At 37.9% G+C, this 24,507-nt stretch overlaps 1 protein-coding gene across 1 annotated transcript in view; it reads left to right on the top strand.

Moving 5' to 3' along the window:
* LOC139006242 (phosphatidylinositol 3,4,5-trisphosphate 3-phosphatase TPTE2-like) overlaps window positions 1-24,507 on the top strand; it is an 85,183-nt gene that overhangs the window by 38,895 nt on the left and 21,781 nt on the right. Inside the window, exons 6-10 of the mRNA XM_070408732.1 lie at window positions 1,481-1,541; window positions 3,120-3,201; window positions 3,303-3,391; window positions 20,550-20,611; window positions 22,363-22,443. Coding sequence (XP_070264833.1) covers window positions 1,481-1,541; window positions 3,120-3,201; window positions 3,303-3,391; window positions 20,550-20,611; window positions 22,363-22,443 — 375 coding nt within the window. The remainder of the gene's footprint in view (window positions 1-1,480; window positions 1,542-3,119; window positions 3,202-3,302; window positions 3,392-20,549; window positions 20,612-22,362; window positions 22,444-24,507) is intronic.

A 24,507-nucleotide genomic window follows, 5' to 3' on the forward strand; every position in this document is an offset into this window, starting at 1 on the left:
ATTTAGCTATAGGATGATGGCTTACAAGTTAAATTATTGTTAATGAGTTAGTTTATATTAATATCACTAATTTAAAGATTATATTAGGCATAATCCCTAGTCACTCAATTTTACCGAGAAATCTTCTCCCCTGTTCTTTGTTTGTTATACTGAGGCATTTTTAAAACAGAAATTTCAGATTTTTATGAACACAAACTTAAATCTGTTGATTTTTCATTGATTTAACACATAGTTCTTCCTCATCCAAAAATTGACTAATGTTCACTTAAATTTCTTAGAGATATTTGTGGGGTTTTATATTTCATTCCTCGGTCTACCTGGGATCCTATGAATTTTTTATGTAAATAAGACTGTTTATCTCCCTAACCCAGTACTATGCAGACTCAGAATGTTTATCTTTTTTATTTGACAGGGATTAACCAATTAACAAATTCATCACTTTGATACATTAATTTTATTTTTCTCAATATTAATCCAGTAAACATTGTTCTGAGGGTACTATACTAATCAATTTTTGAACTTTTTAATAATAATTTTTGTTGTACAGAGATTTGCATGTTTGTGTGTGTGTGTTTCAGATAGATAAGTTTGCTGAAATGTATTAGTGTGGTAAAGTAACTGTATTTTAAAAATAATCACTACTGCCCAGCCAGCATGGCTCAGTGGTGGCCTATGAACCTGGAGGTCACAGTTTGATTCTGATCAGGGCACATGCCCAGGTTGTGGGCTCAATCCCCAGTAGGAGAAGGAAGATGATCAATGATTCTTTCTCATCGTTGATGTTTCTATCTCTCTTTCCTTCTCCCTTCCTCTCTGAAATAAATTTAAAAAATATTTTTTAAATCACTACTTATTCCTTATTTTAAAAGTTATACATATATGCACATTGTATGTGTATATACATGTACACATATGCACATATATTCATTTTAGAAAATAAGAAAACACAGAGAAGACAAAAAAGTCTCCATATTGCCACCACTTACCTAAAAGTTGATATAATATGTTCATCTTTTTCTATCATACATATACAAGAAATCATACCATATGTTTTCTTTGCATTTATTTATTTAAATAGTGCTTAGGTAGATTGTAATAACCAGATAATTACCTAAAAGATGTGTCGATTCAGAAGTAGATATAGATAAAAACCACATATTACTGTGAATTAATGATTTGGAACAAATTTACTTAAAGTTAATTTATCATCTAATTTCTTTTTCGGGTAGCTTAAGCAATGTCTATTTATAGTATAGGCCAATTAGAGTGGCTAAGTACAACTTTGTGGGTTATTTGAAAACCATCAGTGGGTTAGATATGACTTGGAATGTACATAACCTCCTATTTCCTGACTCCCCTAAAAGGTGCTAAGTGAGATACCAATGAATAAAAGGTAATAACCATTTTTAGGTTATTCCTAGAAAATGGTTTTTGTTGGTGTCATGTGGATATATGTAAGATAGGTGTCCATCTTTCTTAGGAAGTTGTGCGGTTCCTGGATACCAAGCATCGAAACCACTATCAAGTCTACAATCTTTGCAGTATGTACATGACTGGATATGTAACTACTATAGATAGAAAATAGATTACTACATATAAGAAGATTATTCAATTTTTACATTTCATTTAATCATAAGCATGTGGTGGTGGTGGAAAGTGAGTGAAAAAAATCTCCATCTTGTGCTGGGCTGAGTTGGTGGGGCAGGCAGGAGGCTGAAGTGGAGGTGGAGCCATGTAAGGAAGAGTCTACTGTAATGGTGTTAGGTTTAGGAAAATATTTGTTTTTCTTGCCAGTTTGTGTTTTGAAGACAGACAATTCAACCAATGTGTTCTCTAACCCACTAAATGTAGAGTGTGAGAAGAGCAGGGCTCTACACAAAAACCAAAACCTGGTAAAAAACACTATATTCTAGTTTACTACTTTGTTTCTTTTGATTTTTTTCTCTTCCTGCATATTAGACATTTCCAGGAGGCATTTTTGTTGGCCACATTTGCTTCTGCTCTCTGATGTCTAACTACCCTAGCACAATGTAATGAGTAGCCTGTTAGTGAAAGGTTCGGAGTGGGCGGGGGGAGCACCTATGACATGAGGCCATAATGTATCAAAAGCTTTTATTTCAGGCACCTGGGTGCAGGTGGGCTGAGTCCAACAAAGGGATCAGCAGAGACTGAAGGAAGAGAAAGTTTTTTATTAATCACTAGAGGCCCGGTACATGGATTTGTGCACCGGTGGGGTCCCTGGAAGTGGGGGGGTCCGGGAGTGGGGTAAGGGGGAAATCAGGCCAAAATCGGCAGTCCAACATCCCCCGAGTGATGTAGTAGTGCACAAAGTGAGGCTTGCTGCCACTCTGCTGCAGTCTCCACACCTGTCCTAGGGCGATACCAGCACACCCATGACTGAGAAGCAGCCACAGGCTCATGCCAAATCAGTCCTGATGCCGTCCAGGTCCAGATGGGGGAGGGGCATGCAGGGGGAGTGCCTGCGGGAGAGGCTCCTGCCACTGCAGCTGGGCTTGCCAGCCCTGAGCCTGGCGTCTGGCGCCCATCGGTCAGCTGAGCAGTGCTCCCACTGTGGGAGTGCACTGACCACCAGGGGGCAGCTCCTGCATTGAGCATCTGCCTCCTGGTGGTCAGGGTGTATCATAGCTGCTGGTTGAACGGTTGCTTAAGCTTTTATATATACAGATTGCTGGCTGCAAACCGTTCTGCTGATGTAAGGGTCTGGTCCGTCCTTGGTTCCTCCCAATGCCAGGTGTCTTCTGGTTATATAAGCTATGCAGTGCTCAAGGCTGCAAGCTTTCTGCAAGATATCTGCTAAGCACAATAAGTTTTCTCTGCCCCAGTTTATTCTCTTTAACCCTTTCAGTTACAAAATTAAAAGTAAGACCTGTTGAACAAATCAAAATAAGTTGGGCTTAGGTTACTCAAGATGGACAAATCACTCTACTGTCCTTATTTTTTTGAGACTTGTAAGTGTCTTTTAGTATAGCAGGAGCCAGTCAAAAAGCTCCTTTTAAGGTGAATAAATAATTTCTACGAGAAAATTATAACATTCATAACTTGATAATTTACTGTGTTTATTAGGTATAGAGCTATGACCTATGTATAATTTATTTTAGGTGAAAGATCTTATGATCCTAAGTACTTCCATTATAGGGTCCATCGAATCATGATTGATGATCATAATGTCCCCTCTCTGAGGTAAGTTTATGCCAGTTGACTGTCAGAAGAGGGATAAATACATTGGGCTTGATTTTTTGGAAGTCTGTTAATTCAACTAAAAATCTTACATTTGAAATCAGTGAGATGGTGGAATTTTCCAAAGAAGCACAGAATTGGATGGCTCAAGATGACAAAAACATCATAGTGATTCACTGCAAGGGAGGCAAAGGTAAAAATATTTTATCTTTTTCTTTCTCTTTTTCCAAAAAATTAGAAAAATACATTAAAGTACAAGACACATACTTCTATTAATCAGTGTTAATAGTTAACATTTAAAAATATTAACTTCAAGACTAAAGGAAAAAGCCCTTCTTTATACCCCCTGTTAAAATTTCACCCTACTTATATATCTAATTTCCAATCCCCTGCTCTAAGTCCATACACACCTCTCTCTTCTCTTTCTTCACTATCCAAAATTTTTTCTCTCTGTCGTTTTGTCATTGTTTGCTTGATTGTTGATTATATTGGGGGTTTTTTATGCTTGTTTGTGAGATTGTTTCACTTTTTCTTTTTGTTTTTTTGTTTTGTTTTTGGTTATTTTTTTTAAGGGGAGAATGATGATTTCTATTTTTTTTAAATATATTTATTGATTTTTTTTTCAGAGAGGAAGGGAGACGGATAGAGAGTTAGAAACATCGATGAGAGAGAAGCATCAATCAGCTGCCTTGTGCACACTCACTACTGGGGATGTGCCCACAACCAAGGTACATGCCCGTGACTGGAATAGAACCTGGAACCCTTGAGTCCACAGGCTGACGCTCTATCCCAGTGATGGCGAAACTTTTGAGCTCGGCATGTCAGCATTTTGAAAAACCCTAACTTAACTCTGGTGTCGTGTCACGTATAGAAATTTTTTGATATTTGCAACCACAGTAAAACAAAGACTTATATTTTTGATATTTATTTTACATATTTAAATGCCATTTAACAAAGAAAAATCAACCAAAAAAATGAGTTCACCTGTCATCTCTGACACGTGTGTCATAGGTTCGCCATCACTGCTCTATCCACTGAGCCAAACCTGTTAGGGCTGTTTTTGGTTATTTTTTGCTTCTGTTTTCCCTCACCTCGCTTGATATTAGTTGTTGTTTGTAGTTTGCATTCATCTCTAGGTATTTGATGCTGGCTTTTGTTGGGATTAGCGGCTGTTCTATTGGAGTTTTCTCCCCAAATAAATAGTTTTTTCTCCTCTTCTATTTCATTCTCTTTCTTTTCTCTCTTACTTTTTTTCTTTTCCCAATTTCATTTTGCACTCCTTTTTCCCCCTCTCTTTTTTCTTTCTTTCTTTTTCTCTTCTTCTTTCTTTCTTATCCCCTAATTCTCTTTTCTCTGGTGGCCACTTTTATTTGGGGTTATCGATATCGTGAATTCATTTGTGTTCAGTGCCTTGTGTGTTGTGCCTTGTTGTGTTGTATTTTGTACCTTTATTTTTTATTTATTTATTTTTTTATTAAATCTTTATTGTTCAGATTACATTTGTTCCTCTTCCCCCCCCCCCCATAACTCCCCTCCTCCCAGTTCCCGCCCCACCCTCCGCCCTCACTCCCCACCCACTGTCCTCATCCATAGGTGCACGATTTTTGTCCAGTCTCTTCCCGCATCTCCCATTCCCCTTTCCCCCCCAAGAATAGTCAGTCCATTCCCTTTCTATGTCCCTGATTCATTATAATCACCAGTTCATTCTGTACATCAGATTATTTATTCACTTGATTCTTAGATTCACATGTTGATAGATGCATGTTTGTTGTTCACAATTTGTATCTTTACCTTTTTCTTCTTCCTCTTCTCAAAGGATACCTTTCAGCATTTCGTATAATACTGGTTTAGTGGTGATGAACTCCTTTAGCTTTTCTTTATCTGTGAAGTCCTTTATCTGACCTTCAATTCTGAATGACAGCTTTGCTGGATAAAGTAATCTTGGTTGTAGGTTCTTGGCATTCATCACTTTGAATATTTCTTGCCATTCCCTTCTGGCCTGCAAAGTTTCTGTTGAGAAATCAGCTGACAGTCGTATGGGTATTCCCTTGTAAGTAATTGAGTCTCTTTCTCTTGCTGCTTTTAAGATTCTTTCTTTGTCTTTTGCTCCTGGCATTTTAATTATGATGTGTCTTGGTGTGGTCCTCTTTGGATTCCTTTTGTTTGGGGTTCTCTGCACTTCTTGGACCTGTAAGTCCATTTCTTTCACCAGGTGGGGGAAGTTTTCTGCCATTATTTCTTCAAATAGGTTTTCAATATCTTGCTCTCTCTCATCTTCTGGCACCCCTATAATTCTGATATTAGTGTGCTTGAAGCTGTCCCAGAGGCTCCTTACACTATCTTCACACTTTCGAATTCTTTTTTCATTTTGCTTTTCCGGTTGGGTGTTTTTTGCTTCTTCGCATTTCAAATCTTTGACTTGATTCTTGCGCTACTCTGGTCTGCTATTGGGTATAATATTCTTTATTTCAGTCAGTGTATGCTTAATTTCTAGTTGGTTCTTTATCATAGCATCAAGGGTCTCATTAGTTTTCGTGAGGCTCTCATCAAGTTTATTGCAAGCTCTCAAAATTGCATTTTTTAGCTCTATATCCTCCATTTCTGTCATGTTTTTTTGTCTCTGCATTTTTTATGCTTTCTTGGTGCACCCCCTTGTGGTCTTTGTGAGCAGTCTTGTTCTAGTTAAGCCTTGATTGTTGTAGTTAATACTAGAGGGATTTGACCACCAGGCCGACTGGCTGTGAGAATCAACTGTGTCTGCCCAGGAAAACTTCTGTCCTCTGTGGAGGTGCTAATCTAGCCTTTGCCTGAGGCTATCTGGCAAATGGCTCTGCGCAGGGCTTGGACTGGGCGGGATCAACAGGGCGGGCAGAGGGAGCAGTTATGGCTGCTCTCAGTCCGGTTCCCAGAGGCTCTGTTTCTCAGAACCCTGGCAACCGCTGCAAACCTTGGAGAGAAAGCTGCCCTCACGTTCCAACTGTTGCTAGACAATCCCGCTTCTCCCGTTTGAGTCTGAGTCCCTAGAGACTCGCCTGGATCTGGAGCTCAAAGTCTGAGACTCCCTCCTGATGGAAAACAACAACCACGCCTTCAGCCACCAGCCCGCTTTGCGCGCGCACCTCCGCACCTTTAAGTTTTCCACACTGGGCCTCCTCTGAGCCTCGGCATGCTGTTGTTTTTTCTTCTAGTTGAAGAGTCTCTCCTCAGCCAGCCTTCCTGTGGTTCTGGGTGATGTCCATTCCTTCTTTTAGCTGTATTTTTGAAGTGGTTGTTTGTGGCAGCAGTCTCCGGTGTTTACCTATGCCACCATCTTGGTCCAGGGCTCTATTTTGTACCTTTAAATCAACGCAGGAGAGAGAGAACTACATAACCAGACACCTGGAGAAGAGAGATCATGGGGACACAAAGAAACAGCCACATATGAAAGAAAAGCAGGCATCACCAGAAAAGGAAGTAAATGAAATGGAGGGAAACAACCTGTCAGAGAAAGAATTCAGAGAAATGGTCATAAGGTGATGAAAAGATTGGAAGACAAATTTAACAATATGTGTAAGAACCAAGAGGAAATGGAGAAGAACCAAGAAGAAATGAAAAATGACATCACTGCTATAAAGAACTCAATAGAAAGCATCAACAGTAGACTAGAAGAAGCAGAGAACTGCATCAGTGAGCTAGAAGACAAGGTAGGAAAAAATACCCAAGCAGAGCAGCATCTAGAAAAAAAAAATTAAAAAGCAGGAGGGGAGCCTAAGAGAACTTTGGGACAACACAAAATGAAACAACATCCACATAATAGGGGTGCCAGAAGGAGAGGAAACTGAGCAAGGAATAGAAAACCTGTTTGAAAAAATAATGACAAAAAACTTCCTTGATATAGGGAAGAAAAAACTCACACAAATCCAAGAAGCTCACAGAATCCCAAACAAAATGAACCCCAAAAGACCGACGCCAGGGCACATTATAATTAAATTGGCAAACACCAACGACAAAGTATGAATCTTAAAAGCAGCCAGAGAGAGACAGAAAGTTACCTACAAAGGATCCCCCATCAGACAAGTGACTGATTTCTCAACAGAAACACATCGGGCAAGAAGGGAATGGAATTAAATATACAAAACCATGCAAAGCAAGGGTCTGAATCCAAGAAGGATTCAGCAAGGCTATAAATCAAAATTGAGGGTGAAATCAGGAGCTTCACAGACAAAAAAGGACTAAGGGAGTTTATTACCACCAAACCAGCAATGCAAGAAATGCTAGAGGATCTGTTGTAAAAAGAAAAAATAGGAAACAAAGAAGGAACACATGGGTAAAGAATAAAAATGGTGACAAACAAGTACCTATCAATAATAACTTTAAATGTAAATGGATTAAATGCCCCAATCAAAAGACATAGGGTAACTGAGTGGATAAGAAAACATGAAGCATATATCTGCTGTCTACAGGAAACCCACCTCTGAAAAAAAGATGCACACAGACTGATGGTGAAGGGATGGAAAAAGGTTTTTCAGGCAAATGGAAATGAAAAAAAAGCTCGGGTAGCAATACTTATATCTGACAAACTAGATCTCAAAGTGAAGGACATAAAAATAGATAAGGAAGGCCACTTCATAATACTAAATGGAGCAATCCAACAAGAAGAAATAACCCTGGAAAACATATACGCACCCAATATAGGAGCACCCAAATACATAAGAAAACTTCTGGAGGATACCAAGGGAGAGATTGACAGCAATACAATCATAGTAGGGGATATTAATACCCCACTATCACCATTGGACAAATCCTCTAAACAAAAAATCAGCAAAGAAACATTAATCCTAAATGACTCACTAGATCAGATGGAATTAATTGACATCTTCAGAACATTTCATCCCAAAGCCACAGAATATACATTCTTCTCAAGTACACATGGGTCATTTTCAAAGATAGACCATATACTGGGTCACAGGTAAAGTCTCTTCAAATTCAAGAAGATAGATATCATATCAAGCATCTTATCAGATCACAATGGCATACAACTGGAAATCAACTAAAATAAAAACAATCCCAAAAAATCAAACACATGGAGACTAAATGGCATGCTATTAAACAATTACTGGGTTACCAGAGAGATCAAAGAAGAAATAAAAAACATCATGGCAACAAACGACAATGAAAACACAACAATCCAAAACCTATGGGACACAGCGAAAGCAGTCTTGAGCGGGAAATTCATAGCTCTACAAGCTTACTGCAAGAAACAAGAAACAATGGTAATAAATTACCTAACCCTACAACTCAAAGAGTTAAAAAGAGAGCAACAAGAAAAGCCAAGTGTAAGCAGAAGAAAGGAAATAATAAAGATCAGAGCGGAGATAAATGACATAGAGACCAAAAATACAATACAAAAGATCAACAAAACCTAGAGCTGATTCCTTGAAAGGATAAACAAGATTGATGAACCTCTAGCCAGGCTCACCAAGAAGCAAAGAGAGAGGACCCAAATAAACAAAATCAGAAATGAAAGAGGAGGAATAACAACAGACCCCATAGAAATACAAAGAATTGATAAAAAATACTATGAACAACTCTACTCTAACAAACTAGACAACCTGGAGGAAATGGACATTTTCCTAGAAAAATACAACCTTCAAAAATTCAATCAGGAAGAAACTAAAAATCTCAATAGGCCAATAATTATGGAAGAAATTGAAGCAGTAATCAAAAAGCTTCCAGTAAACAAAAGCCTGGGGCCAGATGGCTTCACAGGGAAGTTTTACCAAACATTCAAGGATGAAATAAAACCTATCCTCCTCAGACTATTCCAAAAAATTCAAGAGGAAGGAACACTTCCAAGCTCATTCTATGAAGCCAGCATCACCTTAATACCAAAACCAGATAAAGACAACACAATGAAAGAGAATTACAGGCCAATATCCCTCATGAACATAGATGCCAAAATCCTCAACAAAATCCTAGCAAATCGGATACAGCAGTACATCAGAAGGATCATACACCATGACCAAATAGGATTTATACCAGGGATGCAAGGATGGTACAATATTTGCAAATCAATAAATGTGATACATCACATAAATAGATCGAGACAAAAAAACCACATAGTCATATCAATTGATGCAGAAAAAGTATTTGACAAAATCCAACACTCATTTTTGATAAAAACTCTCAGCAAGGTAGGAATAGAAGGATCATACCTCAACATAATAAAAGCCATATATGACAAACCCACAGCCAGCATCATACTCACTCAATGGGCAAAAACTAAAACCATTTCCCCTAAGAACAGGAACAAGACAGGGATGTCCACTCTCACCAATCCTGTTCGACATAGTGCTGGAAGTATTAGCCATTGCGATTAGACAAGAAGAAGAAATAAAAGGCATCCAAATTGGAAAAGAAGAAGTAAAACTGTCCTTATTCACAGATGACATGATATTGTACATAAAAAACCCTAAAGACTCCATCAAAAAACTATTAGACTTAATAAATGAATTCGGCAATGTAGCAGAATACAAAATTAATGCCAATAAATCTATGGCATTTCTATACACCAATAGTGAACTTACAAAAGGAGAGACTAAAAAAGCAATCCCATTTACCATCACATCAAAAAAAAATTAAGATACCTAGGAATAAACTTAACTAAAGAGTTAAAAGACCTCTACTCAGAAAACTACTGGACATTGAAAAAAGAGATAGAGGAAGACATAAACAGATGGAAGAACATACCATGTTCTTGGATTGGTAGAATCAACATCATTAAAATCTCCATACTACCCAATGCAATCTATAAATTCAACGCACTTCCCATTAAAATACCAAGGGTATATTTCACAGACCTAGAACGAACTCTCCAAAAATTCACCTGGAATAAAAAAAGACCCCGAATAGCTGCAGCGATCCTGAGAAAGAAGAGCAAAGTAGGTGAGATCTCAATACCAGATATCAAGCTGTATTACAAAGCCACTGTTCTCAAAACTGCCTGGTACTGGCACAAGAACAGATATATAGATCAATGGAATAGGATAGAGAACTCAGAAATTGACCCGAACCAATATGCTCAATTAATATTTGATGAAGGCAAGAACATACAATGGAGCCAAGACAGTCTCTTCAATAAATGGTGTTGGGAAAATTGGACAGATACATGCAAAAAAAATGAAACTAGACCACCAACTTACACCATACACAAAAATAAACTCAAAATGGATAAAGGACTTAAATGTAAGACAGAAAACCATAAAAATACTAGAGGAATCCAAAGGCAACAAAATCTCAGACATATGCCGAAGCAATTTCTTCACTGATACAGCTCCTAGGGCACTGGAAACTAAAAAGAAAATAAAGAAATGGGACTATATCAAAATAAAAAGCTTCTGCACAGCAAAAGAACCATCAACAAAACAACAAGAAAGCCCACTGCATGGGAGAACATATTTGCCAATGTTATCACCGATCAGGGTTTGATCTCCAAAATTTATAAGGAACTCATACAACTTAACAAAAGGAAGATAAACAATTCAATCAAAAAATGGGCAAAGGACCTAAATAGACACTTTTCAAAAGAGGATATTCAGAAAGCCAAGAGACATATGAAAACATGCTCAAAGTCACTAGTCATCCAAGAGATGCAAATCAAAACAACAATGAGGTACCATCTCACACCTGTCAGAATGGCTATCATTAACAAATCAACAAACGACAAGTGCTGGAGAGGATGCGGAGAAATAGGAATACTCGTGCACTGCTGGTGGGAAAGCAGACTGGTGCAGCCACTATGGAAGACAGTATGGAGCTTCTTCAAAAAGTTAAAAATGGAACTCCCATTTGACCCAGTGATCCCACTTCTAGGAATACATCCCAAGAAACCAGGAACACCAATCAGAAATGATATATGCATCCCTATGTTCATAGCAGCACAATTTACCATAGCTAAGATTTGGAAACTGCCTAAGTGCCCATCAGCAGATGAATGGATTAGAAAACCATGGTACATCTACACAATGAATACTATGCTGTTGTAAAAAAGAAGGAATTCTTACCATTTGCAATAGCATGGATGGAACTGGAGAGCATTATGCTAAGTGAAATAAGCCAGTCAGTGAAAGAAAAATACCACACGATCTCACTCATTTATGGATAATAAAGACCATTATAAACTGATGAACAAAAATAGATACAGAGGCAGAGAAGCATCGAACGGACTGTCAAACTACAGCGGGAAGGCTGGGGAGAGTTGGAGGGCAGGAAGGGGGGCGGGTAAGAAATCAACCTAAGGACCTATATGCATGCATATAAGCATAACCAATAGACACAAGACACTGGGGGTAAGGGAGGCCGGGGGAAGGTCAAGGGGGAGGGAGGAGACATATGTAATACTCTTTGTAATACTTTAAGCAATAAAACAAAATTTTAAAAAAGACTAAAGGAAAAAGGGAGGTAGGGAGAGAGAAAAGAAGGAAAGAAAACAGGCATAAAAGAACTAAGAAAGATTGAGCATGTTTTCCCTTCTTTACTGACTATCAGTTTTTTCATTTTTAATTTCTCAAAATATCAGTCAAAATGAAAACTGTGTTTAACTTTAGAAATCATCAGACCCTTTAATTTTATTTTAAGATTTTTTTTAACTTTGTAAGAACCTTTTCAGGTTAAAAAAGCCAAAAACAATGATATTTCATAAACCAAAAATTATCTGAAATGTTTATAGTATAATGATACAAAGTTGATTTTGGTGGGGATGAAAATTTTTAAAGCCATTGTAAATCCAGCAAATGAATTCCAGGAAAGCACAATACTTTAATATTGCCTTATTGATTGAGTAGAATCAAGTTTTAATTTTACATGAAAATTAGTTTTAAGCCCGTTAGTAGTTGGCAAGTTCTATTGTTAGTTCCATAGGTTGAAATATTATATATATATATATATATATATATATGCAAATTACAATACCACGGATAAATAGAAAACATAGAAGTTGAATAATATGGAATTGCCAGTTTTTGTTTTGTTTTTACCATTCTTTTACTTACAAAAATGGCCATTTCACACTCATAGTGTAAGCAATTGACTTCAGTTTTCCGATAATTAAAGCTGAGTCTCTGTTTGGAGAAAAAGCATTCATTTAAAAATTAAAATTTGTTGTTGCTGTTGAGAAGGAATTTATATTATTCTGTGTTCACATGTTTTTCAATTGCAGTACAATTTCAAAAGTTGTATCTCATTATGGCTTTCATTTGCCTTTCTAATTACTAATTAGATTACAAATAAGATTGAGAAAATGTTCATAGGTTTATTAGCGACTTGGATATCTTTCTTTGTAAAGTTCTGTTTAATTTTCCTGTCCATTTTTCTCCTAGATTATTTTTTTCCAGTTGACTTATAGGAGTTCTTTATGTTTTCTGGATTTTCAACTCTGCTATTTGTTATACGTATTGCAAGAAACTTTTTCTGCACTGTAATTTTCTTTTTCTTTTTGAATATCACTTGGTTAACAGAAATCTTACTTCTAACATAGTTGATGTACTATATCGTATTTTCTCTTAATAAGGTGTTTTTATGTCCTGATGCATTTCAAAGGCATTCTCCTGTGTTATCTTATGGAAGGTTCATTCCGTTTGAAATTGATCTTTGTGTGTGATATGATGAAAGAATCAAATTTCATATTTTCCCATATGACTATCCAATTGTTTCAGCACACTGATTGGACTTTCATTTCTTTTTTTTTAGAACAAAAAATATCATTAGTTTATTGCAGTTGGTTCTGAGTAAATTAAAACATACAACATATTCTCTTTTAAAATAGGTTATGAAGACCAGAATTGTAAATTGATCCCATTTAAAAACTAGAAATACATTATACTTAGTATAATTAATAGAATGGCTATCAGGAGTTTGTCATTTATATATCAAGCAATGTATTTTACATTCAGCAAACTTAATTTTATCAAATGTCTTTTAATTTCATAGACAACAATATGATACATATTGTATAAGAAGCACACAATAGTTTTGCACTACAATTTCAAAGTGTATAGAAATTGGAAAACAGAAGTTAAACATTGGTATACTGACAGCATTTGTGAACTTTGGAAAAACTGTATATGAAACTTAGAATCCAGATATTAGCCTATGTGAAACTTTACTTTCATAATATAAAAATGATACTTTGAGAGGCAAAATCTTATTTTACTAAACAAACTATATAAACTATATAAACATTTAAAATAATCATTAAAAACTCGACTTTAGAATTTATAAAGATTAGCTATAAAAATATATTGATAATCACTTTTATAAATGTACCATTCACTACATTACAAAATAGTCTCTAGCATAAAATTGCTTTAATAACTGTATTATTTTATTCTGATAAATCTTACATTAAATTGATTATAAAATACTCTTGGGAAACTTTGGTATGCATCTTCAGAAGTTTTTTTTTAAAAAAACACACAACTCTAATATCACTTTAAGGGCCTGTAAACATTCCATTCTATTAAAGCACAACAGAATAAGTAATGTATATTCAACTGCTTACAGAATATAGAATCAAAAAACAATCTGCTATATATTTGTAGAAAACCACCATTCTCAGAATAACTCAAAAAACCAACTATTTAAAAGTGTCAAACTTTTAAACAGTTTTCTTTCCATTCTGATAATAAATGTACAAAAATACTACACCCCATTCATGTACCTTAGATGTCTGTTAAGACAAGGGCTCAAAATTTGTTTTTCCCACTCTTCAAAACGCTCTCAAGTCCAATAAATAAACTTAAGACCCATTTAAAAGACTTGACAATAGAATAAGTATATGTAATCAGAACACATAATTATTTATATTTAGTTATGCATTAGTTTTTCTTTTGTTAATTTAGAATTTATTGGCAGAAATAAAATATTGCTGTGACATATGTCTGCAATTTTGCTGCCTATGGAGTCTTCTAAGATTTTTATGGTTTCCCATCTTACATTTAATTCCTTTAACCATTTTGAGTTTATTTTTGTGTATGGTATAAGTTGGTGATCTAGTTTCATTTTTTTGCATGTTTCTGACCAATTTTCCCAGCAGCATTTATTGAAGAGACTGTCTTGACTCCATTGTATGCTCTTGCCTCCTTTGTCAAATATTAATTGAGTGTAATGGCTTGGGTCTATGGGTTCTCTGTTCTGTTCCATTGGTCCATATGTTTGTTCTTGTGCCAGTACCAAGCAGTTTTGAGAACCATGGATTTGTAATACAGCTTGATATCTGGTATTGTGATCCCTCCCACTTTGTTGTTTTTCTCAAGATTGCTGTGGCTATTCAGGGTTGTTGTTTTTTTTTATTGGAGATGGATTTTTGTAGAATTCGTTCTAGGTGTGTGAAATATGCCATTGGTATTTTAATGGGGATTGCATTAAATGTATAAATTGCTTTGGGTAGCATGGACATTTTAATGATGTTGTTTCTACCAATCCATGAACATGGTATGTTCTTCCATTTGTTTATGTCTTCCTCTATCACTTTTTTCAATATCCTGTAGTTTTCCAAGTACAGGTCTTTTAACTCCTTGGTTAAGTTTATTCCTAGGTATCTTGATTTTTTTGGTGCAATGGTAAATGGGATTGTTTTTTTTAGTTTCTCTCTGTGTGAGTTCATTATTGGTGCATAAAAAGCCATAGATTTCTGAGTGTTAATTTTGTATCCTTCTTTATTGCCAAATTCATTTATTAAGTCTAATAGTTTTTTGATGGAATCTTTGGAGTTTTCTATATACAATATCATGTCATCTGTGAATAATGACAGTTTTACTTCTTTTCCAATTTGGATGCCTTTTATTTCTTCTTGTCTAATCGCAATGGCTAGCACTTTTAGTACTATGTTAAACAGGAGTGGTGAAAGTGGTGTCTCGTTCCTGTTCTTAGGTGAAATGGTTTTAGTTTTTGCCCATTGAGTATTATGTTGGCTGTAGGTTTGTCATATAAGGCTTTTATTATGTTGAGGTATGATCTTTCTATTCCCATTTTGCTGAGAGTTATTATCAAGAAAGGGTGTTGGATTTTGTCAAATGCTTTTTCTGCATCAATTGGTATGACTATGTGATTTTTTCTCAATTTGTTTATGTGATGTATCACTTTTATTGATTTGCAGATATTGTACCATCCTTGCATCCCCAGGATAAATCCTACTTGGTCATGGTGTGTGATCTTTCTGATGTAATGCTGGATCCAATTTGCTAGAATTTTGTTGAGGATTTTAGCATCTATGTTCATCAGGGATATTGGCCTGTAATTCTCTTTCTTTGTGGTGTCTTTATCTGGTTTTTGTATTAGGGTAGTGCTGGCTTCATAGAATGAGCTTGGAAGTGTTCCTTTCTCTTGAATTTTTTGAAATAGTCTGAGCAGGATATGTTTTGGTTCTTCTATGAATTTTTGGTAAAACTCTCCTGTGAGGCCATCTGGCCCTGGGCTTTTGTTTGCTGGAAGCTTTTTGAAGACTGCTTCAATTTTCTCCATAGTTATCTCTATATTGAGATTTTTCCTGATTTAGTTGTTGGAGGTTGTATTTTTCTAGGAAAATGTCCATTTCCTCTAGGTTGTCTAGTTTGTTGGAATAGAGTTGTTCATAGTATTTTTTTTACAATCCTTTGTATTTGTGTGGGGTCTGTTGTTATTTCACCTCTTTATTTTCTCATTTTGTTTATTCAGGTCCTCTCTCTCTGCTTCTTGGCTAGAGGTTCATCAATCTTATTTATCCTTTCAAAGAACCAGCTCTTGGTTTCATTGATCTTTATATTGTTTTGTTTTGTTTGTCTCTATGTCATTTATTTCTACTCTGATCTTTATTATCTCCTTCCTTCTGCTTACTCTGGGCTTTTCTTGTTCCTCTCTTTCTAATTCTTTAAGTTGTAGAGTTAGATGATTTTCTACCATTTTTTCTAGTTTTTTTGTTTATTTGTTTTTTTGAGTGTTTTTGTTTGTTTGTTTGTTTGTTTTGTGGTAGGCCTGTAGAGCTACAAACTTCTCTCTCAAGACTGCTTTCACTATGTCCCATAGATTTTGTATTGTATTTTCATTGTCATTCATTTCCAGGATGTTTTTAATTTCTTCTTTGATCTCTTTGGTAACCCAATCATTGTTTAATAGCATGCTATTCAGCTTCCAAGTGTTTAACACATAATAAATAGTGAATAATGGTAGCTATTATAATGATTAAAGTGGGGTCTAAAGACAGCCAGCACTAGAATCATTGAGGAGGAAGTGGAAATAGCAAGTTTAGACTAGGGATTCAAGAAGCTTGGCTGTGAAAAGATGGAGAGAAATTAGTTATTTAGGCATTTGGGGCCCATAGAGAGTGTTGTTTATAAGGCAAAGTGATGAGACCTGACTATGCTTATTTGTCAAAGGATGAAAGGGGAGAGAGGGGGGTAGAGGGGTAGAGAGGGAGAGAGAGGGAGAGGGAGAGAGAGAGAGAGAGAGAGAGAGAGAGAGGAGAGAGAGATTTTGAAGGTACTGAAAAGTGGAGACTGATAAAGTCAAGACTGAGTTGAGAGAAGGGGATGGGATTCAGAACCCAAGTGGAGCATTTTGCTGAATTAAGAGGAGAAACTTCACAAGTGAGATTCAAAGGAAGGGAAAAGAATGGATGTAATCATGGGAAGCTTGTAGTGGAGACTCAGATAGGCAACAAGTTAAGGGAGGTCTTGCCTCTGTGAAAAAAGAAATGAAGACACAAACTGAGAGTCACTGGGAAGGTGGTTGGGTTGGAGATTTGAGGAATGTAGGGAAAATTTAAATCAGATTCTAGAAGAACTAGGAAAAGGAACTAACTAGCAACATATAGAAGTGTTTTGGCTGCATTGAAGGTCCAGTTTACATGTTAGAACATTAATTTATATTATTAGCAATATGAAAAGTTGTGTGATTTTTCTCCAGCAGTTCTCTGCATCTCTGGTGTCTATGTATTCTGATGTTTTTATATGTAAGAATGGAGGAAGTGGATGCCCAAATTAATCAAGTATTAGGCTTTTACAGAGTGGGTACAACAAAAGGATGCAGAAGTAAGAAAGGCAGTGTTATGTGATATTGGTAAAGCCAATAGTGAAATTATTCATTGTGCATCTAGTTCAATGAGGAAGTGAAAACAAAATGAGAAAAAGGAGTTGTCATGGGACTTGATGTCATGATAAATTGGAAAAGTATAAATGTCCATTCGTTCATGTATTAAACACTAGGTACTGTATAGATGTAGGGTATGTGATAGGTACTTAGCAGACACATGCACTTCTCCCATGGATACCACAGTCTATTGTTTACAAAGAAAAAAATAGTATGTATTAGATGGAGATACATGCAACTTACACACACACACACACACACACACACACATACAATCACACAATCACACCTACCACTCTTGGTGTCTGGGAAATCACTTCATAGATTATAGATCTGCTTATAGATTCAAGAATTTAGCATGTAAGTCTACACAGTGGGGAGGGGTGATGGACATGGCTTGAAAAAGACTAAAGCATAAGTGTTGTAAAAAGTCATATAAGCTGGCATTAAGATAGCTTGCTATTTTGATTATGTGAAAGTTTCTTAAACTTGCAGAACCTCGGTTTCTCCTTCCTTGTGCTACTCACAGAATTGTTGTAAAGATTATATGAGATATGTAAACCCAAATGTTAGTTATCATTATGAAAGCCAAGAATTTTATTACATTTAGAGGTGCAAGATGCTTCTGCCAACTTCAGGATAACAAAAGCTCTCTTACTGACTTTTAACTAACCAGTTTAGTGACTTATATGATGCTCTCCATTCCCTCTATGAACTCACCTGTTGGTGTCCATTGACACATTGACAAATTGCAGCTAGAAAGCTTCTCTGAATTATGCCTATCTGTTTCTACTTCTGCCAGTATCTGCCAGTTCCATTTGTTATTATACTTATATCAAATAATCAAGTGTTACGTAGATCTGTGAAATGTTAGAGTGAACAGAACAAGTTACAGTTTTAGGAAACTTAAATTAAATGTTTTAAGAAGATTCAATAAAGTTAAGTGGCTACAACCATAACTGCAGCCGAGTTAAATACAAGTAAGAATAAAGTAAAACACTGGGAGAAAAATTCCAGTAGTAAAATCTAAAGGGGTTCTGCACCTAGATTGCTTTTTAAAATGGGAAACTAAAAATTATAGATGATGCAATTATTTATGCCATGGACCTAGCCATTCCAAGAAAAAACTCCAAAACCTTTGTCCAAAATCAGAAGTGTAGTTAATAAATGTATATTCGTTTAAAGTGAAAATAGGCAATGTCATTTTTGTGATTCCCTGCTGTACCCGACTTCACTGGATGAGAGGGCATTTACTGTGTATGCCGTTGTACTTATCCACAGGGATATAAATCTGCAAAAGTGCTTTTCAAAGGAAAGATATTAGAGTTATAGAGACCCAGAGATGTCATCCACAATTGAAATGTTAACAGTCTATACACAACTGAAAGCTGGGCTGTTAAAAAGCTTTTATTTATCATAGCATAGGATGGTCCAAAGTCCTCTTTGGAAGTACTTGGCTTAGAATAGTGGTTTTCAAACTATGGGTTGTAAAATAAGTTTAGTGGTTCGTTTTAAAAGGATAGAATAGAAATCAGAGTGTATCTCAAGTTAAAGGGATAAGTTTGGAATTGGATAAAATAAGTTCATCATATACTGATAAGACAAGAGCTACAGATAATTATAGAAATAAAAAGCAACATTTTTAACCCAAATTTTGTTTGGCAGGACAAAAATATGTATTGGAATAAAACATAAGAGACTTTAAGGATGAAATGACATGAAATCAAGGGTTTGTTTTAAACCCAGGTATTAAACATTAGATACTGTATCAGCCATGGGCAAACTACGGCCTGCTGGCCGGATCTGGCCCGTTTGAAATGAATAAAACTAAAAAAAAAAAAAAAAAGACCCTACCCTTTTATGTAATGATGTTTACTTTGAATTTATATTAGTTCACACAAACACTCCATCCATGCTTTTGTTCCGGCCTTCCTGTCCAGTTTAAGAACCCATTGTGGCCCTCGAGTCAAAAAGTTTGCCCACCCCTGGTATAGATGCAGGGTATGTGCATCTAAATGCTATAGAAGTGCATGTGTAAAAGAGGGAAGGAGAGAGGAAACACGAAAGAAAAAAGGAAGAGAGAAATTAAACTACAATAGGCCCTGGTTGCGTAGCTCAGTTGGTTAGAGAATCATCCTGATAAGCCAAGGTTGTGGGTTTGATCCCCTGTCAGGGCACATGCAAGAATCAACCAATGAATGCATAAATAAGTGGGGGAAAAAACAAAATTGATGATTTTTCTTCCTCCATTCCTTTCTCTCTAAAAATAAATTAAAAAAACTAAGTAAACAATATAACTAGAGGCCCAGTGCATGAAATTCATGCATGGGAGGGGGGGTCCCCTCAGCCCTGCCGGCACCCTCTCCAATCCAGAACCCCTCAGGGGATGTTCGACTGCCGGTTTAGGCCCACAGCAGTCAGACATCTCTCTCGAAATCCGGGACCGCTGGCTCCTAACCGCTTGCCTGCCTGCCTGCCTGCCTGCCTGCCTGATCGCCCGTAACCACCTCTGCCTGTTGGCCTGATCGCCCCCTAACTGCTCCCCTGCTGGCTTGATCGCCCCTAACTGCTTCTGCCTGCCTGCCTGATCACCCTCTAACTGCTACCCTGCTGGCCTGATCACCCCCTAACTGCCCTCCCCTGCTGGCCTGATCACCCCCTAATTGTCCTCCCCTGCCAGCCTGATCGCTCCTAACCACCTCTGCCTCAGCCCCCACCACGGTGGCTTTGTCTGGAAGGACGTCCAGAAGATATCTGGTCTTTTATTAGTATAGATAATTATAGAATCTGTGGACCAGGTATATGGGGGTACATTATACTGTTTTCTGCTTTCATATATTTTATAACACACTTAAAAAGTTTAACTAAAATGGAAGGAATAATGGGTATTGTAAATGCTAGATTGTATTTGAGGTTCTAACCACGTTCTTTTATTGATGTTATTCTTAACTGGCGAGTAGCTCTGTAGTGTTAGAATCCTAAGCAGAGCTGGTTGCCTCTGCCCATGACTGCAGTAGTGATTCAAGAACAATGCACACAGCACATGTGCACTCATGCACATGGTTAGGAAGAATTCCTAGGAGAACCTCAGAGCAGTGAAACAGCTTTGGCTGTTTCTGACTTGAAGTTTTCTGAACAAACACTTTCAGAGTGAAAGAAAATCAATTCAAAATGACCTCTGGATATTTCTGAGAGTATTTTTATAGCCACATATTACCATGAATAATGAGCTAACTTCTTTTCTTTTCTAGGAAGAACTGGAACTATGGCTTGTGCGTGCCTTATTGCCTGTGAAATATTTACAACTGCAGAGGTATGAAAGATGTTACTACAAACGTTGTCTTATGCTGACTGCATTTGCTAATTCTGAAATGTCATTGGTAGGGTAGGATGATTATTTGAGTCATGGTACGTAATGAAATTGTAAAGGGAGAGGCTGTTATTAGAAAGCTTGGTTTTAATACTTCTTTGTTTAGCTTGTGGTTATAACTGACCTAGATAGCCCTTACTCTGGGCCAGGACTAGGGTGAGGTCAGTGAGACATTAGTGCGCCATGGGAAAATTTTAATGCCAAAATAGTCATAGTCAAGATAAATAATATCCTAATGCAATATTTTTAAATGAAAATTAATGCCAAAAATCAATGATATATACAATAGCAACATTTTAAATAAAGACAGGACCCAATAGGGGCAAGATTAAGGTGAGGTGAGTAAGGTCAAATTACACAGTGCAAAAAAGCTTAACAATCTAGACGCTTCACCTGTGTCTCCTAGTCCAGCCCTGCTCTTACTCTGACCAATTATGGGGCTTCCTCCTTTCTCACAAGAAAAATATCAAGATTGATTGGGTAAGTTCTCTAAAGGACCTTGATCCTTAGAAGTGCTAGGTAGATAAAAGGTGATGTTTTCCAACTCAGAACAAAGTCTCTCCTGAGTGTTACTTCTGCATAGTCACTCTCTGTGGGGTCTGTGCCCTCTGGAAATTTCTGAGAAGATAGGGTGGGTAGTTTCACTTCCTGAAGCAGGGTTCTCAGTCTTTTTTCTGCCATGATCTTGCTGAGAAGTTACCACTTAGAGGACATACTCCCAGTAGCTCTGCATCTCACTTGGCCCACAGTCGAGTTAAGAGAAACTGTGCATTATGCACCATGCCCAACACTCTAATTCCACTATCTTCTTTTTTCTAATTTGAGGCACACAAATTATGAAAATGAATGTTCTAGGACAGTGGTTTTCAACCAATGTGCCACAAGAATTTTTAAATCATGCAATACCTGAGTATTTAGTCAAGGGTACTGACCTCTTTTCCCTTAGATTGTCATAATAAAATGACAGAAGACACACAAAAATAGCTGTCTGGTGTGAATGAATCAAAATTATACCTATTGTTTATCAGATTGGCAAAAATATTTTTTGGTGTGCTGCAGAATTTTGGTAATTAGTTAATGTGCCATGAAATGGAAAAGGTTGGGAGTCACTGTTCAAGGGCAATGCTTTTTAAACTATGAATGAAAATCTATTAGTGAGTTACAAAATCAACTTATTGGGTTGTGACTCGTATTTTTTTAAATAAAATGGAATAGATTAGTAAATATCAAAAGGTAAGCATTGTTTTATGAAATTGTGTTTCAGGTGTGTGTGTGTGTGTGTGTGTGTGTGTATCTCCTAGGTTTATTAATGTAGATTGTTGCTTTTAAATAAAACAGTTGGAAGCCATTGACCAAAGCCTTAGACAGAGAGCCCCCTGTGTGTTGCTGCATAAGTTGCCATGCCAGTCACCAGCTTTTCTTTCAGTCTTAATCTTCTCCATTTGTAAAATGGAAAGGTAGGAAGACAGACCAGATGACCTCTAAGGCCTTCCCAGCTCTAAAATTCTATGTCTTTATGAATATTGGAATGAGCATGAGCCTTGATGTGGCTTTGCTAATTTTATCATTTTGGGTAGCCTCTGCCCAGAGACTGCTGACTTAGGGGGATGTGTACCCTTAGAAACATTAAGAATACCTTATACAGGAGAGGAAAATACAGATGACCCATGATTGGCTTGTCCCCATTTCTATAGGACAGCCTTTATTATTTTGGAGAACGACGAACAGATAAAACCACCAGCAGTAAATTTCAGGGAGTAGAAACTCCTTCTCAGGTAAGTGTCCTTTTTATTTTTTTTAATATATTTTATTGATTTTTTACAGAGAGGAAGGGAGAGGGATAGAGAGTCAGAAACATCGATGAGAGAGAAGCATCGACCAGCTGCCTCCTGCACACCCTCCACTGGGGATGTGCCCGCAACCAAGGTACATGTCCTTTACTGGAATCGAACCCAGGACTCTTCAGTCCCCAAGCCGATGCTCTATCCAGTGAACCAAACCGGCTAGGGTGGTAAGTGTTCTTTTTAAAAAGGGGGTCCTCACCCAGTCAGTTTTGCTCAGTAGTTGAGTGTCTACCTATGAATCTGGAGGTTGCGGTTCGATTCCCAGTCAGGGCACATGCCTGGTTTGTGGGCTCCATCTGCAGTGTCGAACGTGCACAAGGCAGCCAGTCAATGATTCTCTCTCATCATTGATGTTTCTGTCTCTCTGCCTCTCCTTTCCTCTCTGAAATAAATTTAAAAAATTTTTTTAATAAAAAAAGGTGGGGGGATTGACACCTATTATTTGGTTTCAGTTTAGACTTCTCCTTTGGTGGTCAGGCAGCAGCACTTGGGTGCCTTGATCCCTCCCAGAGGCTGAGAGCTGTGTCTCAGGCACTACCTGAGCTTTGCAAGCTTTGAGTTCTCCCCAGAGCATATTGCTTCCCACTTTATGTTGTTTGTTGTTTACGGAGTTCAGGAGTTGCTTCCCTTCCCAAAGAAAGAAGGTCCCAGACTGCTAAAAACTAACTAAAGTCATCAGCCATTTATTTCCCATAGAGAGGAACTGAGTCTTTCACAATTCTCCACTAGGATAGTTCTACCCTTGAACAATATCATGTGTGTGAGTGTGCGTGTGCGTGGGGAGGGGGGGCGGTATGCATGAGACAGAGACAGAGAGAGAGATGGGGTAAGGGCTGTATTTTGAATGATAAAGAAAAGGGAAAGTAACATTTTTCATAAATCTATTATATCCAGACACTATCATATATTACTAGAGGCCTGGTGCACGAAATTAGTGTACGGGGGGTGGGGGTGGGGGGGGGGGGTCCGGGGGTGTGTCCCTCAGCCTGGCCTGCAACCTCTCCAATCCAGGACCCCTTAGGAGATGTCCAACTGCCGGTTTCCTAACCACTCTCCTGCCAGCCTCATTGCCCCCTAACTGCTCCCATGCCAGCCTCATCGCCCTTAACTGCTCTCCCCTGCTGGCCTCATCACCCCTAACTGCTCTCCCCCACCGGCCTGATTGCTCCCTAACTGCTCTCTCCTGCCAGCCTGATCATCCCTAACCGCCTCTGCCTCGGCCCCCCCCCCCCCCCCCCCACCATGGCTTTGTTCAGAAGGACATCTGGTCTAATTAGCATATTACTCTTTTATTAGTATAGACTAGTAGCCCGGTGCACGAAATTCGTGCACTGGGGTGGGGGGGGTGGAAAGGGTCCCTCAGTCTGGCCTTCACCCTCTCCAATCTGGGACCCCTCAGGGAATGTCCAACTACCTGTTTGTGCCCACACTTTTACAGATAACAGCTCCATTGTTGTTTCTTTCTTATGCTTAAAACCATTGGAATTAGTAGGTATTCAAAGTGTGTATATATTTTTGGGGGACACCCTGTATATCTCTTGTCAGTGGTGAAAGAAACCAACAGCAGATTTGGAACCCCCAGACGGGGAACCTTGCTCATTCCCCACATGTCTCCCCACTTCACTTTCTACCTTCGTGGGCAGCAGGAGAATCAACATTTTCTCTCATTAATTCGGAAAAGCACGTCCTGTCACCTGCTGCCTGGCAGGAGTGCGCTAGGCCCCAAGCAAGCGAGGCTCAGTCAGGGCAGCCTTTGCTCATGGGTGCTGGCACCCAAAGTGCATTCCTCCTCTACAGTTGCCCCGACTATCCCACTGTTTCACTGAGAGGACGGAATTCCTCTCCGCCTCTGGGTTCTTGATCTTGAACGCTGACCAAAGGCACCTCAGAGAGGGCCGCCCGTGCCCACCAGGTGTGTCTATCTGCACCTGCTCCTGCCTCAGCACCTGCATTAACTCCCCAGAGGTGATCTCATAGCTGCACTGGCCTCCGTGG

Source organism: Myotis yumanensis, unplaced genomic scaffold (assembly GCF_028538775.1).
Source record: "Myotis yumanensis isolate MYYU_CA2020_CCGP unplaced genomic scaffold, mMyoYum1.0.hap1 SCAF_3, whole genome shotgun sequence".
Classification (NCBI taxonomy): Eukaryota; Metazoa; Chordata; class Mammalia; order Chiroptera; family Vespertilionidae; genus Myotis; species Myotis yumanensis.